Source organism: Dermacentor andersoni, chromosome 2 (assembly GCF_023375885.2).
Source record: "Dermacentor andersoni chromosome 2, qqDerAnde1_hic_scaffold, whole genome shotgun sequence".
Lineage (NCBI taxonomy): Eukaryota > Metazoa > Arthropoda > Arachnida > Ixodida > Ixodidae > Dermacentor > Dermacentor andersoni.
Genome location: NC_092815.1, coordinates 50,422,829 through 50,439,694, shown reverse-complemented (window position 1 = coordinate 50,439,694; position 16,866 = coordinate 50,422,829). Strand labels below are relative to the sequence as shown.

General features: G+C 47.5%; 1 protein-coding gene across 1 annotated transcript in view; it reads right to left on the bottom strand.

Moving 5' to 3' along the window:
* Positions 1 to 726: 726 nt before the first annotated feature.
* Positions 727 to 16,866, bottom strand: part of LOC126542315 (neuronal acetylcholine receptor subunit alpha-10-like) — a 188,600-nt gene continuing 172,460 nt past the window's right edge. Inside the window, exons 6-7 of the mRNA XM_050189334.3 lie at positions 9,074 to 9,431; positions 727 to 8,180 (exon numbers count right to left, since the gene is read on the bottom strand). Coding sequence (XP_050045291.1) covers positions 7,513 to 8,180; positions 9,074 to 9,431 — 1,026 coding nt within the window. The 3' untranslated portion in view covers positions 727 to 7,512. The remainder of the gene's footprint in view (positions 8,181 to 9,073; positions 9,432 to 16,866) is intronic.

Below are 16,866 nucleotides of genomic sequence, written 5' to 3'. Positions count from 1 at the left end.
CGCCCCGCCTGTTGCACTCATTCACCATAGTCAGAATGCAGGACCAATTAGCAGCACAGTCAGTCCTGACCAGAGCCTGTGCCGGGAATAAAACCCTGCTCAAATTATCAAGCACCGAAGCTTCGCGGTAGCGTATTGGTTGTCCCGTCCAGCTGCACGCTGCCGAGCAGCGAGATTCGAATCCCGATGGTGGCACTGTCGGCAAAACATTGTTTTGTTGCAATAGCAATCATGTGGACGCTCCAGGCTAATTTCTGTCCTCGTCGTCGCCGCCGTCGCTGCCGTTGTTGTGGCCGTGAGGTTTAGTATAAAGTCGAAGTGCGATACGATCGCGGCCGCACCGCCGTGTGCTATAGGTGCAGGGGCAAGCGTGCCAGAGTGATCGAGCCGAGAATGATGGTGGCTTGATGCGCGATGTCTTATTGTGCGCGCAAGGGAAGGGCGGGAATAATGCATGCCGTTTTCTCGCTCGCCCAAGTGTGGCAGCAGGGAGATGACCCTGGATGAGCGCGCGCTAGGAGGGGCAGAGTAGGGGAGCAGGTTAGCGCGCGTCTCCTCTCTTCTCTGGCCGCGGCTGCACATGGCGCGGTCAATAGATAATCCGCGTAGAGAGCAAATGTGGGAAACACGAGATGGCTGATGTCTTCGTGTGCGCTGTGTTCTATGGCTCCTAGTTCGTGCTGATGTGAGAGGCAGCGTGAAGGGGAATCCTACTGCCGTGGCTGCCGCTTTTTAAAGGAGAGGCTGGCGCCTTTATTGGTGTCGGCTACTGATTTTTCCAAGGCAAGCAAAACTAAAGGTACAAAAACTTATTGCACCGGGTACAGAGCAGCACGAATATTTCCAAAGTTTCACCCTCCGAAGAAAATGACCCTAAGAGACATGCACAGCTCGGTAAACAAGTGAAGGTGCTAAAATATGTATCGAAACAAGCACATAAGTTCAGTTATCTCTACACAACAGGACTTACAACATATAACAACTGCAGACGGAAGATACACACATACAACATAGTATACAACCCATGGTATTCAAAGAAAGTGTAACAGCTCGGTCAACCACGATACGTTTGGTCATCATGCCAGCGTTGTGACAGCCAGTGGTCGCGGTCATCGAGTAAGATCTGTTCACGTTTGCCCGTATATGGCGTGTGCACCTTGTTTGTTCATTTAATTAGTAAGCGAAGGTTAACTGCAATTTATCCAGCCGATAAAACAATACGACCATTGCTTCGTGTAGTTGCCTAATACTTTGCTCGCGCTGTCAATGTTTAGCCTTTCGGTCGAAGCTGCGACTTCTTTAATTCGATATCGTTACAGTGGTACTTCACCATGCACTTTGAAGGTATCTAACAGGAAATATGGGACGATCCTGGACGCAGTGCAGTCAAAGACAGCGTCTCAAATTTCTAGCTATCTCGAATGAAGAATGCCAGAAACTGGCGTTCTTCTGAGGAACGTGCTGGGCGCTTCAAAGAGCGCGACTTTGGCATGAGAGAACCAAGTGCGTGATAGCGGCTTAATGGTTAGAGCATTGGGCTGCTTTGCTAGAAGGCACAAGTGCGATCTTAGCATTGGTCACACATTTCTTTGAAGCAATATAGGAGGCCTTAACCTTAAAGCTATCTAACAGGAAACTCAAGGTGTGTTGAGTGGGCCAGCGCGTTACAGTGTGCGCCAAATCGGGTGCAAGGGAGAGTTTGTAAGGAATGCGAGGTGTAGAAACGTCATTCCGATAAAAGGGATGTAGCACGCGACACGCGGCCGCGCTGCAGCAGTCGAGACGTCACAATCATCACAATCTAAGCGTGTTTTCGCAAATGTTATCAGTGGTAAGTTCAGGCCTAGTTGTATTTACATTATGACACGGCTGATCGAAGCTGAGGAAGAGCAGACGGCTTGACGACGACGACTTGGGGATGACGTCGTCGGCCTAAAGCAAAAGGCGGGCGGACGGACACAACAAGCCCTGGAAAAAAACACACCTGACGTAGACGAAGGTGACTGATTGTTGATTTTAGATGTATAAACAAGCACAATTTGACGTTTTGGACCTCGCATGCGAGCCCTGATTGTGAATAAGGCGCCCGTGTGGGCGCCGAAACGTCAATGCTTTAATAATACCTTTATCTTGGATGGATTCAGTTTTGTATTCTCTATAAACCTCCACTTCAATAGGAAGCCCAGCTTTGAGCTTCTACCTCCTTTCGCACCAGAAACATGACGAGCACGACATTACGATACGCTGAAGCTTATCGCAGCTGGAAGAGGTAGGTGGAGTCCTGAAAGGGGTTTAACAGGAGAACTGAAGTAGTACGCATCCGGCTACTCCACTTCTCTTATATGCAAAAAATAAATTTGGTCGAAAATAATAATACAACAATATAATAATGAAAAGTAAACAGAACACTTCAGGGCGCACAGACACACTTACAAGTGGTAAAAAAAAGCAACCAAAAGATGACAACGAAGGCTAGTCACTGCACAATATCGTTCTATATTATTTTGCGCACATGTCCGTGTTCACAAGACATCTTTTACAGAATTGAATTCTGTTCTTTCAAGGCCACTAGCTGGCCGTGGTCCAAGTATTGTCTCAAGCAATAATGGATGATTTCCAAGATTCCTATATAATTTTAAAGCGCATCTGTTGCCTTTGCTACACCTATATAAGGGCCAGTCCGGCAGCACGTGGACTATGTCTTCACAAACATGACGCGGAGATTACTCGATGAATTATACAAAGAAAGTGCTTTGTGTATGCCACACCAAGGTGAAAGCGCTGAAACAACGTTTCCACACTTCATGTATCTCATGCAGGCAACGGAGTTTGTAAAATCTTGGTTGTCACTATGACATGCAAGGATGTGTTCATCTTTTGAATAACCAGTCGTCGAGTTCACATTGCCATGTTGCATTATGGCCTGAGTAAACTAGAAAAAGTGCATTCGCTGGAGTTTGATGACGCCACGTTAAGAGACTAGCGCGGTACGGTATGAGCATCAACTGACGAAGCCGAGAGGATGAATGCTGGAGCTGTCCAAACGTTGGAAAATGCTAGAAACTAGAAGAGGAGACAGAAGACTGGAAAAAGTCGAACATTTGCCCTGTTATTTCGTTCAAATCCTGGTATGTTTGTGGGGGTGATTGAAATCTACAATAATAATAACAATAGCAATAACAATAATCTTGGTTTGCTAGTTTATGCACTGCATCATTCACCCCACCTGCGTTCATGGAGGACGTTTCTGCCACACTAAGGATCATTCGTGGCGTCATCTTTTGTAGCTTTCGAGTAGGTCGCGAGACCGGTAGAATGACATATACCAGAATGAACCGGGGCCTTGTGTCACGTGAGATAGTGCGTGCCTATTTCCTGCGGAACAGTACCATTGAGACAGCAGTTGCAAACGTTTCTGCCCAAACTCGGGTAATGAATGATTTAGTATTAATTGATTAGTTTATAATGATGAATGCGAACCGTAGCATACTAAAAGAGTTCCCATTACGAAGTTCAGTGCAACGAAAAGAAGTTGCATAAGCTAGGTTGGTGTATCCACTCAGAGTTGTCCTAAGTTATCAGTCTCCATTTCTTAACTAAATAATAGAAAATAATAATAAAATATGCAGATTTCACACACTGTGCGAATTAATGCTATGCGAAGAGGGAACGGGTTATGTAGCGTCGTTTGGGGTTCTGTTAAATATTACCGGTTGGTGCAGCGTGCCAGTGTAAGGCGAGCTATTTTCCGTTTGACACGTGTGTGTATATGGCGACATAGGCAAGACAATGGCCTATTTATGATGGCTCGATAACTAATTTATTGTACATCGACGAAGAAAAGAAATGTTAGAACCTGCTCCGTTGCGACATAGACAGATTACGAAGGCGGTACAATGCCAAATAATGTCTCAAAGTGCTAGCTACTATTGTGATTGATTGGCGAAACTGGGCAGATCTCAAAGGCTGTGCAGTTTCACATAAAGCGTTTCAAAGCACTGGCTGCCTCGAGGGAAGGGTGGAGATAATTGGAGCGCTTGCCGCTTATGTAAGAAATTTGTTCCTACGCGATGTGACGAAGAACCGATCCGGATAACTTTTGTGCGTGACTATTAACGTATTCCGTTCCTACGATTGTTGCATTATGAAAATTGACGTGAGCATGTGTACGTTCACTTTTCTAGGAAATTGTTTGTGTATGGAACGCGTCGCAGGCGCCAATCTCAAGGCGTTAGATGGCAAGACAGAAGCGTGCATGCGGTTGTGTCCTAATGGCGGTTGTGTCCCACCATGGCCCACGTAATCGTTTCCTTTTATTTATTAGTATTATTTTATTAGGCGAATAACTTTCTTTGGCTCTTTCGCTCGTTTTCTTGGTCGGTGTTTGGTGGTTGGATGTTGGACTTGCTGCCCCCATGCAAAAGGCACATACTTTGACGCACCACTGCGGTAGCAGGTGTTTCATTTCGCCTGCTCTGCTTCGTCGAGACGCGCTCGTGCCGTGGGGTCGCAGCCAATGGGAACTCCGCCGAGGCGCGGCCATGACGTGGAATGGAAGCCTATGGCGATTTGAGTGCGTTTTGCTACTTCAAACGCCAGACGCCGCTTTATTCCCTCAATGAGAAAATTTGCTTAAGCACCTGATACTTGCTTGCTTTCCCGCAACTTCTTCATGAACGCTCTTCCTTTAATGTGGCCTAGTTATGGTGCACTCCTTTTATTGGGGAAAGAAGAGACAAACTCTCCGTGAATAACAATACAAAAAAAGAAAGAAGGTTTGTAGTAGCTAGAACTTATAGATGTTCGTTTTAGGCGCGCGACATAAGTATGATTTCTCGGCATGCCCTAGAACTATTGTCTAGTGTGGGAATGATGAAATCAGATTTCTTGGACTTTCAGCCCAAAGTGTCGCATCAAGCTGTTTCTCAAGTCTCCAACTTCATTTTTTTTTGCTCCTACGTATGTGAGCGCCAGTGTATAAGTACGACCTATCAAAAGATAAGAGACCATCGAGAGATGACTAGCTTACGTTGTTTACGGGTTGTCAATGCCAAATTGCGTTTTTTTTTACGTATCATTTTTTGTAGTGCCTTTCGGAATTTCGGCTATAGAAGAAAGAGTCGCTACGATAGTGGTCATTTATTGAAAAAACAGCAACAAATATATCGTGGTCAAAAAAAGCACAAGTAAGGTTAATGCAGCACGCGTGCATGGAGGCAAAAAAATTTCCTACTCCGGCTAACACAAGAGGCACATTGAAATTTGATAAAGAAGATTAAGCAGGTAATTGTGCTGTGCGAGAACATAAGTTCGTGCGCTCAAGTCAGACCGCTGCTCAGGCCCTCGTCCGCATTTCGGTCTGAGCAGTGATATGACTGGAGCGTTAGACGAACGGCTGTAGGTGCGTATAAGTGAACTTAAGGAGGCTACACAACGAGCGATGGCCAGCTAGAAGGATAACAATAGTTTCTGCTAGACGCATGCTTCAAGGTGGGGATTGCGGTGCACAAGGCTACATATAAGCGTTAGAACTTCTGGTTTTCCTGAGCTGAGCCCTCAAGCACCAAGTCACAAAAAGTCAACGTCGTGGATTGGTCGCAGTTGCTCCATGCACGCTTCGTTTCTGTTTTGCTGGTATTCTCGACGTAAAGATGCCTTATCGCTAACATACCATTCCGGATGACATTTCTACGTCATCGACCGCTTATAATCATCAAGAACAACAAAAACAACAACGAAAAGAAACACAAACACTGTTGGTCGCTGTAGTAGTATCTTTTATCACCCATGTGCTTGCAACAAACCACACGATTGCACGATGGATGTATAAAATCACTACCACAGCAGTAAGTCATGGACAGCAACTCGCTAGCACAACATATATCTACAGCGGAAGTACTAATAATGACGTACTACTGAGCAAACTCGCGCTAGGATGACTCTGAGCAGTTCTTTGAAGATTCATGCGCTTTCTGATCGCTACCATCCAGTGAGGAGATGCAAAACGGTAAAGCTTAATAATAGCTGTTTATTAGCGCTGTAATCTGTTCGCGCGATAAAAAACCTTCGTTCGGTGGTCAACTCAGTGAAATGTGTGCTTTATCACATTCACAGAAAACTGGTACGTGTATTGTGGCACGTACTTGTCATATGCCTGTGATATACCTCTTCTTTATTCGTATACGATTTCTTGTTTGATCATTGTTGACAGTGAAGCTAAAATAAGGGACGGGGGAGGAGGGGTGGAGTCAATTGGCGTTGAAATTTCATGCACATGCCTCAACAGAAGTTCCTGAAACGAACAACATAACAATACGACTTATTGCTAAGGATAAAACCGGTATTCTTGCCTACGTGTGTAGTGGATGGCGCCGTATGATACGATGTTTTTGTTTTTAAGATATGACCACCAAGTCCCTAAGGGTTATCGTGCGACACTTGTCTCGGGGACAGTTGGGGCAAAGTTAGTCTCTTTAAATATCACAAGCACCATGGTAGTGGTTAAGTAACTAAGTGCAGTTGGCTGCATTTTAATTTTGTCTCTCGAGCACATCCCTCTAAGTTCTTTTCCAAAAAGATTTGTACGTGGCGGTACAGCTAGCTCACTAACAACAAGCATAAGCTTCTTAACATATAAAGAGCATCGCGTGTTGTGAAGGAGATATAACGTTCGCTTAGGTTTGGAAGAACAGGTATTTTGTTAAGCAAGTGAACAGGAAGGTCACATCTCTGTAGTCCCAGAATTGGAGCGTTCAAGCACTCTCACAGCATTTTGTCTGCCGGTTGTTTCATTTGCGTTGATTGTGATTGCGAAAATGCGGCCCACTTGGCACAAATGAGACATTTTTAACAAGCAAGATATTCGTAAATGATCCGGTGAGCAACAATTTTATACATTGAAAAGGTTGCATGTGTTACCGTCTTGACGAACAACATAGTTACTTGTGACTGTGCTCAAGCACAGTGTTCGGAACTCACGTTAATGTAGATATTACGCAATGAAACTGGGACCTATTTAAAGAGTAGCAATCTTAAGTACGTTTGGTCTCCTTGACAATTAACATTTCTTGTCTGTCAGACACAGCCGGATGTGAATTCTTTATTTATTTATTTATTTATTTATTTATTTTCCTTATTAAGCTGTTACTGCATTTGAAACGCTAAAAACGATCGTAAGACACCCGTGCAAATCCTGAGATGTGAACGACCGAATTGAGTGGTTAGATTTATTTTAATTATCTTACTCGTCAGCTCGTAGGAATGTATATTTCCACTAAAATAACGCAGGTGCCCTCCAGCGTTTAAGCGTGGAAGAGGCAAAATCCGCAGCTCGGCCACGGCTTTGTTTTAACACCCACTGCGACTCGCAAACCAAAAATTCAGGCCTCGTGAAGGCCGCCCAGATAGTCAAAACGGTAACGCACATATAGATTTTTCTCTCTTCTCACTCCCGTCACTCTTTCAGCACGTCATCACACGACAAACTTGCAGACAACTCTGCTCAAGTCACAGTCACAGTCCCCGCCTCTGCATCGGTATGACAACAAGGAAGCAGATGGAGGAGGCGGCTGTGATGATCAGGAAGAACCAGAAGAGCGTGCGGTCTATCACGAGCGCTATCTGTCGCCACTCATTTACAGTCCGGGTGAGATGCTCCTCACGCTGTTGCTTCTCCAGTAGGTACCGCAAAGTCCGCAGCACTTCTTCCTGAACGCGCTTCGTGGATCCGCCACCAGCACCTGTACCGCTGCGACACCGGCGGTGCCTGGCTGTTGCAGAGGCGTTGTTTCGGGCCACGTCGCCGTGGATGACAGGGCTCGGCGACTCGTTGCTCGCGGAGTGCTCGGCGTACTCGCCGCCGATCGCGACGCTGTCGACCACGAGCCGGAAGGTGTCGTCGGCCGTCCGGCGTCCGCCGTCGCCGTCGTCGTCGGAGCGGTCCTTGGCGGCCGCTGTGCGCGACGGCAAGTCGTAGAAGTGCACGTGGTTGTCGCCGACGGTCTTGCGACGCGCCGGCCTCGAGAACCACCCGCGACCGGAGGAAGATCGGTCGAGCAGGAGACGGCGGAGCCACGTGGGCACTTCCTTGCGGCTGGGACCACGGTAGTGGAAGTTGAGCACGATCACTGTCATCACGACCGAGATGGATGTGATGGCCATCACGGCCGTGAGGTAGATGCCTGCGTTACGGTTCAACGAGCGACATTGTGAGGCTGCATCGATTTATCGTGCACGTCGAGTATGGTTTCTGCTCTAACCATTGTCTTACGCAGAGTCCACATAGGTTATGTACATAACACATCAGTCCTACGGATCCGCCCACATTCGAAACGACGAGATCAAATAGCACCACGAGCCAAGGGTCGTTAAGTTACACTCGTAATCGGGTAACGTTACGAAAGGTCACAAAGTAAGGTATTGTTCGTCATCGGCAATCTCTTAAGTAGTTCTCTGGCTTTAGTGTTCTGGATAACTTTCGACAGACTTGGCGCCAATATTACTAAACAGCCGCACCAAGCGTCATGTAACGGCATGTGTAAAATAAGGCCTGGCGCTGAAGTGAATAACTTTCCTGGAAATTTTGATATTATCGATTATTTTATAAGTTCAGAGCTGGTTTCCGTGGTTCAGCTTATTTTTAAAGAAATGCCCAGAAGATTCAGGCCCATGTGGTAGCTGCCATTATTTAAAATAAATATATACCTTTTCTCTCAGATATGTACATTCGAAATTTTACGATGTTACCACGTTTAGCGTGCAGCTGCGAAACAACTTTAAGCACGTGATCTCTAAGAGCTGCGTTTTCCCATGTAAGAATGGTCAGAAGGGATTATATATCTTATTTTGATCCCAGTACAGAAGATAACCTGCCTAGTCGAGGCTGTTCCTCGCTATCATACACATCTTACGGAGCTCTTGCAACCTCCATTTTATTATAGTCCGATTCCAGACTCAATGATTCCCTCGTTTACCTAGCGCTTAGTGCTGTGCAAGCGTACTAAAATGTCTTAAATACTTTAAGACTGAAGGCCGCGAGCTCTATTTCGCACGGATACATTGCAGGTGCACTGACCTAGTAAGGGTATGGACTCTGAGGTCTCGGGCATCTTCTCCGCTATGGCCAGCATGAACACGGAGAATGCGAGCAGCACTGTGACGCCGAGTGCGATCTTCTCGCCCGAGTCCGGCGGTAGACAGAAGACGAGCAGAGTGAGTACGGACATCATGATGCAGGGCATGACCACGTTGTACATGTAGTAGAGCGTCTTGCGCCTGATAACCAGGACCACCGTGATGTCCGGGAAGGGCTGGTCCGGACAGCACGGGTAGTACACCACGTTGCGCACCATTCGCGCCTCAAGCAGCTCCCACTCGCCGTTGGGCATGTAGTTGACCAGGTCGACCTCGGACGTGCGGTTCTGGATGTCAACCTGCACGTGAGCAATTTTGATTGGTATGAAGTGGATCATTCTGGTTGAGTGATGATTGATTAGGGTGTACAAATCAATACTATACAGTTATCTTTGATGTACATAATATACACTTGTGTAGACTTAATATACCTTGCACTTGATGCACTTAATATAGATTTAATGTACCTAATATACACTTGCCTTTAATGTACTTATAATTATTACTAGAGAGAGAGAGAGAAAATAATGCAGAGAAAGGCAGGGAGGTTAACCAGAGATAGTTCCGGTTGGCTACCCTGCGCAGGGGGAAGGGTTAAGGGGGATAGAAAGAGAAGCTACTATTTCAATAAAACATAGCAGTTAATTTCTCCTGAGCTTTCTCCGGCTTCATTGGCTTCGTATGGTTGTGACTAACATCTATGTGATTTAGGACTGAGGTTAAACAGTTTCAAGATCCTACTAATGTATGTGATGCACTTGAATAATGGTGCATGTGCATTTATGCTTGGTGAAAGTGACATTTTATTTATATGCAATGATTATATTTGTAACATGGTATGCGCTTTTCGTTCTTGTGACGTCCTGTTTCTTTACTGTACTTTCAGCGTTCTTCATGTTTTTAGCTGTATTTCTATATGGGGAAATTTTGTGCTTTGGCTTATCTTAATGTCATTTTGTAATGTGTCGTTTTAATCTTTGTGATGTGTGATACATTTCCGAGCTATTATTATTTGTTTTGAAAACGTATACACACATGACAGGAAAGGAAAAGCGAGGAGCAGGCTGGCAGATGCCACCGGAAGGGGCACAGCGCCTGCCTACTTTTAGAAAGGAGGAGACAAAAACATAGAAATGGAAGATGGGAAGGAGGGGAGGAAACAGGTTATTCATGTGAAAAGATTACCCGAGATAATTTGTTGGGGCCGACGTCCTATTGATTCTTATTACGAAAACATGTATATGGCATGCGCATAATGTTTTATGAATACATATCGCATTACTTCTATCAAGAGGATGAAGTGGCACTTAGCCAGTATATATGGTGTCTGTTTAGAGGCATTAACCAGGTAGAGATGATATATATCGACATGGGTGGCTTTCCACTTGGCGCCACAAATGTGCGAAGGCAAACATTACGAGCTGGCGGTTTGAATACGTGTGAAATGGTGCGTCACGTCCAGATCACGAGACTTGAGGCGCTACATGTAAAGCTCGTTGAGCCTCACTATGTGAACGTTAGTCTATCGCACGCTTTATAAATCGCGTTTGTATAAACAGCGGTTTTCACTGACACCCTAGTGCAATACTTTGAATTAATTTTAGTCACCAGGTTTACAATATTTTAATGAACACCGAGTCGCGGTTTCTTTATGGGCATCTTCGCATTTCACCCGTAGAATGATGAGTCCGCCACACTCAGGAGTGGAACACTTGACGGATACACGTGACGGCTGTTCTGCGTCTGAGGGCAACACGGAAGCTTTCGTGGAGCACTGGCTTAGTTACGCACGAAATGACAGTTGTGCCTGGACAGTGAGAAATTCTTTGTAGACGTCTCAACGCTTTAGATGGACGTCCCTTCTTCGCGGAGAAAATGGTTTGACCTTATAGTCGTACTCCTGCAAACAACGATTGGCTGTCAAAGCTCTGGGGGAATTTTCTCGTTTACAGTGACTTGATCAATTCCTTGTGAACAGCTTTTCTTCTCTTTACTTTGTGTTATTGGGATTTGTTCATACCTGTGCTGTATTTTAAAACCTATTCCTTTCTCTCCTTTACGTGATTCGTGGATTTGTTTCGATAGTCTTTTGTTACTTAGTTAAATCTTCTCTTTTTCTTGATCTTTTTTTTCGGCTAAGATTCTGGGATAGTCACTCTTCCCATTTTTAACGACTGATAAAGGTATCTCAAGAGCTCATAGTCTTTAAAGAAGCACGACTAGACGAGCTTCCTTTCGTATTAGGTGTGACTAAGGGGCCATATTTAAATATTATAATCCACACATTATTGTGTTAAATATGACCGTAGCTCACTTTAATGTGCCGTATAAAAAGAGTCCCTTTGGCTGCTTTTTATAGCAACAATATTAGTGTCCCTCTAGCAAATCGAAACTTCTAAGAGCCAAATTGATACCACCAAATTTTCTCTGAATGATCGCCGTTTTCTTAGTATTTTTGCTGTTGTAAATTTAAGAATTGTCAGCTACATATGAGGCTCTTGAAGGGACCTTTAAAGAAATGAAGGATTTGGCTTAGGTTGTAATCGAACGGTTTACAGTCTTCGTGAGCAGTGATCGGTTGCGAAAATGTAGCTCGAGGTCTCTGTGCGGGAAGTGAAGACAAATTATCGTCAAGGATCTTTGAAATATGAGAATATATGCTCTTACGGAGTCTACAACTAGTTGTACTGAAGACATGACATGACAAGAACTTTATTTGAGTCCTGAGGGACTGAGATCTTGGGGAGCTAAAACCGAAGGCTCCCGAAGATCAAGTCGGTGGCGCCACCCACGATGGGACCGGGAGATGAAGTTCCGCCGCAATGTCGTGGGCCCTCTGGACAGCCTGGAGTTGCATGTGGAGATTGCGGCTCTTGAGCGATTCCTGCCATTGTTCTTTCGTGATGGGTGGAGAGGCGTTAAGGGCTGGGCACAGCCAGAGCATGTGTTCAAAAGAGCATGAGTCATGACCACATTTGGGGCACGACTGTGAGTGGGCAGGATCTATCCTGTTAAGAGACCGAGGAGAGGGATACGAACGGGTTTGCAGAAGTCTGAGTGTGCTAGCCTGAGGTTTGTTCAATTTAGGGTGAGGGGGTGGAAATGTCCTCCTGCCCAGTCGATAATGGGAAACAATTTCATGGAAAGTACATAATGGATCTTTGTGGATGTTGACCTCGTTACGAGCCTGGCTACCCGCGACAGCGCGGTACGTGAAATCACGCGCTCTCCGGTGGGCCTGCTCGTTAGGATTACATCCAAGCGGGTTAACTGAGCTATCTAGATGGCCTGGGAACCACGAGATGTGGTATCCTTCGCTGCTCGCCCTAGTCTGTTGAAGTGCTTTAAGCAAAATACTGTTCGCCTGTTCAGATACGATAGCGGACGAGAAGGATCTAACCGCCGTGCGCGAGTCCGAGAAGATGATAGCGGGAACTTTTGAGCTGTGAAAAGCCAGAGCGATCGCCGCTTCCTCCGCCACATGGGCAAACTTCGTATAAACAGAGGCTGCATTGACCAGGTTGCCTGCCGCGTCTACCACCGAGACAGCGAACTTATCCCCACTGTCATATCTGGCAGCATCGACAAAGAGGGCATCTAGTTTCTTCTGATTTATCTTTTTAAGGATGGACTTGGCTCTCGCCAATCTTCTACCCTCGTTATGCACTGGGTGGATGTTTCGCGGAACGGGCTCAACCATGATGCGATTTCTGGTTTCCCGGATCAAGCTAACTTTGGTCGCCGGTTCATGTCTTGGTTGGATTCCCGCTTCTTCTAAGATCTTGATCCCTGGCTTAGTGGATGAAAGTCTCGTTTTTTGACCCGCTGTGTGAGCTTCTATTAGCTCATCGATGGTGTTATGGAGTTCTAGCTCCAGCAGCTTCTCAGTGCTTGTGGACTGCGGAAGGCCGAGCACGCGCTTGAGGCCGGTTCTGATTAGGGAGTCGAGCTTGGCTTTTTCCGCTTTACCCCAATTAAGGTACGGTGCGATGTAGATAACATGAATCAGGAAGAATGCTTGATAGGCTCTGAGCAAATTGTCCTCTTTGAGACCGCCTCTTCGATTTGAGACGCGGGCTACAAGTCTTAGGACATTACTAGCCTGTCCAGTGAGCCTGTTGAGGGCCGTCGAGTTGCAGCCCTTGGCATTAATGAGGAGACCTAGAATTTTCACCGAGTCCATCCTCGGTATAGGATGCCCATTTTTAGCTCGAATTTCTATCGGCAGAGTTTCCAGAGGCGCAAGGCTTCTGACCCCCTGTCTGGACTGGCGGTATAACAATAGCTCTGATTTAGCGGGGGAGAGTTCAAGGCCCGTGTTTGAAAGAAAGTCTTCAGTAGCCTCCAACGCGCTCTGTAACGAGTGTTCGAGCATGGCTAGCGATCCGCCCGGTGCCCAGATCGTGATATCATCCGCATAAATGGCGTGACCAACGTTTGGGATTGCAGCGAGGCGAGTGGAGAGCTTGTGCATGGCTATATTAAATAAGAGTGGGGACAGGACCGAGCCCTGCGGGGTGCCGCAGGTGCCTAGTTCGTAGGGTCCTCCTGTGACCATGCCTAATCGGAGGTGTGCCTTGCAATCCGCGAGGAAAGATCTGGTGTAATCATGAAACCGCTGGCCCAGGTTGAGAGACGAAATCTCCGTTAGTATGTGTTTATGCGTGACCCTGTCGAAGGCCTTGGAGAGGTCCAGTGCGAGGATCCCTCTCACGTCGCGAGTAGGGTTATCAAAGATTGCTTTCTTAAGCAAAAGCATAGCGTCCTGTGTGGACAACGCCTGTGTAAAGCCAATTAGGTTGTGTCTAAAGAGCTCCTTGTTTTCAATATGTTCGGTTATCCTGTTATGTATCGCCTCCTCCGCAACCTTGGCGATGCATGATGTAAGGGAAATAGGCCGCAGATTATTTATATGTGGGGGTTTTCCTGGTTTGGGTATGAGTACCACTTTTGCGGTACGCCATTCTATCGGGACCTGTCCACTTTTCCATACCTCATTTATTTTGGCCGTGACTATCTCGATTGCCCTATCATCTAAGTTCCTGAGAAGTTTGTTCGTGATTCCATCAGGTCCCGGGGCTGACCTGCCGTTTAGATTGAAGAGAACGTGTCTGATCTCTGACACGGTGAAAGGTTCGTCTAGATCAGGTGCCGAGAATCCCATGTAGTTCACACGCTCTACCGGGCGATCCGCGTCTTTAGCGAGGGGGAGATAAGTATGAGCTAAGTTGTTGGCTAATTCGATGTCGGTGAGACCGATTGCAATTTGCTTCTTAATGAGCCTATCCGTTGCAAGGTTAAGGGTGTCCTTAGACTGTTTATCGTTGAGAAGACTTTTCAATAAGCTCCATTTGCTACCTCTTCGCATACGCCCGTCCGTTTCGGTACACGTCTCATCCCATTGCTGCCGGGCGAGCTGGGCCGAATAGGTTTCAATCTCCTTGTTAAGAAGCGCGATTTTGGATCTTAGTCTACGATTAAGCTTTTGGGTCTTCCACCTTGCTGACAGGGCGTGTTTGGCTTCCAGAAGGTGAGCGAGTCTCGAGTCCATTTTAGGAACTTCAAGATCCGTAATGATTTCTTTGGTTGCTCCTTTAACTGCCAAGTTCAGATTCTCTAGCAGATCTGCATACGTCTCGTCTGGCGGGACTGTGTCATTTCTGATTTTTCGAAAGAGGTCCCAGTCCACATACTCATATCTCGCGGGTGGTCTGGGTTTGACACGCAACAGAATTTCAAGTATGTAATGGTCACTGCCTAGCCCCTCCTGAAATCGACAATATATGGCGCTGGCAGTAAACAAAACCGAAACAGTAACTATTATAATGAGTCCGAGACAGATCGCATCGGGGGTGACATCCGGTTAATCAATAAAATGACACTTCATCTTAATGCGCACACAAACTTGTGTATGCGCGCCGAAGTCACGCACGAAGTTGTGCAGCGACATTGGATTGGATTGGAGAAACTTTATTTATGCCTGCAGTTGGGCGCTCGCGCGCCCCGACGAGGGCCTACGTCATCCTCGAAGTTGCCGTTACTCGGCGCGGGTCTCCGCTCGCCGTTGCCGGCTCGCTGGGTCCGTGCCTTTCGAGCGCCTCGAGGACCTGCTGGACGGCCCAGAGCTGATCGTCTCGGTCGTAGCTCTTTGCGGCTGCCTCGAGCCGCGGTGGGAGTGTTCTTGATTTAGCGTCCTCTGGATATTTAATGCAGTCCCACAAGATGTGCGTGTAGTCTGCGGTCTCCCTCCGGCAGACTCTGCACATATCTGTCGGATATGTCTCGGGGTACATGCGATTCATCAGTTTCGGGCTCGGTAGCGATCCGGTCTGGAGCTGTCTCAGCACTACCGCCTCCGCTCGACTCAGTCTCGGGTGCGGGGGTGGAAGAGTCCTGCGAGCCAAGCGGTAGGCCTTCGCGATTTCATTGTAATCCGTCATGCGGTCCTTAGTTCCGAACCACGTCGGACGGTCTGTCGCCGGGGCGCGGTTGGTTAGCGCTCGCGCCGCGGCGTGTGCCGTCTCATTATGGTTCTCATTGCGTTCCGACGCGTCGCCCGCGTGCGCCGGGAACCACTTGAGTCGTACTTTTCGTTCGTCTAGTTTTACCGCTCGCAGTACGCGCTCAGCCTCCCTGCAGATTTGCCCTTTGGCGAAGTTACGCACCGCCTGTCTTGAGTCACTCAGCACCGTGTGGCATTCTGCGTCGGCGATGGCCAGGGCGATGGCTACCTCCTCCGCTTGCTCCGCTTCGGTGCTTCTCACGCTCGCTGCCGTCCTCGTGGCGCCGGTTGACGCCTCTATGACGACCGCTGCGAAGGCGTTCCGTTGGTATTCGGCCGCGTCCACGTACCGCGCGTGTTCGTCGTTGGCATGCTGGTCGATGAGAGCCTTGGCCCTCGCCGCTCTTCTTCCCTTGTTGAACTCGGGATTCATGTTCTTCGGTATGGGGTCGATTCTGGTCTGGCGTCGGACCTCTTCGGGGACGGGGAGCTTCATCTCCACCTCGTTTGAGCGTCTTATTCCCAGATCGTCCAGTATCTTCCTCCCGGCTTTGGTCATCGACAGCCGCTCCAGTTGAGAGGTCCGTTGCGCTTCGGCTATTTCTTCGAGCGTATTGTGTAGCCCGAGTTGTAACAAGCGGGTCGTGCTTGTGGACTCGAACAGGCCCAGCGCCGTCTTGTACGCTCTTCTGATGAGCACGTTGATCTTGTTTCGTTCGTGTTGCAGCCATCTGTGGTAGGCTGCAACGTACGCGACGTGGCTGATGACGAAAGATTGGACGAGCCTAATTAGGCTCTCCTCTCTCAAGCCAGCCTTTCGGGAAGTGACTCGCTTGAGGAGTCGAATCGCGTTGGCTGCTTTTGCCTTGAGACGGGTGATGGTTTCGCCGTTCCTTCCGTGCTTTTCGATGACCATGCCTAGGATCCTAATTTTGCCGACCTCGGGGATCACGTTGCCGGATTTGGTCACGATTCTGATTTTTTCGCTTTCGCGTTGTCTGGACTTGCCTCTGCTGTATTTGGTAGGTGGGAGTATGAGAAGCTCCGATTTGCTCGGCGAACATCTCAGTGCGGTGCCTTCCAGCTGGTCTTCTATTGCGTCGACGGCGGCTTATCGTGATATCGTCCGCGTAGATGGTGTGCCTGACGTCTTCGATGCGCCCGAGCTTTTCGGCCACTCCGATCATTACCAGGTTGAACAGCATCGGCGAAATGACCGATCCCTGTGGTGT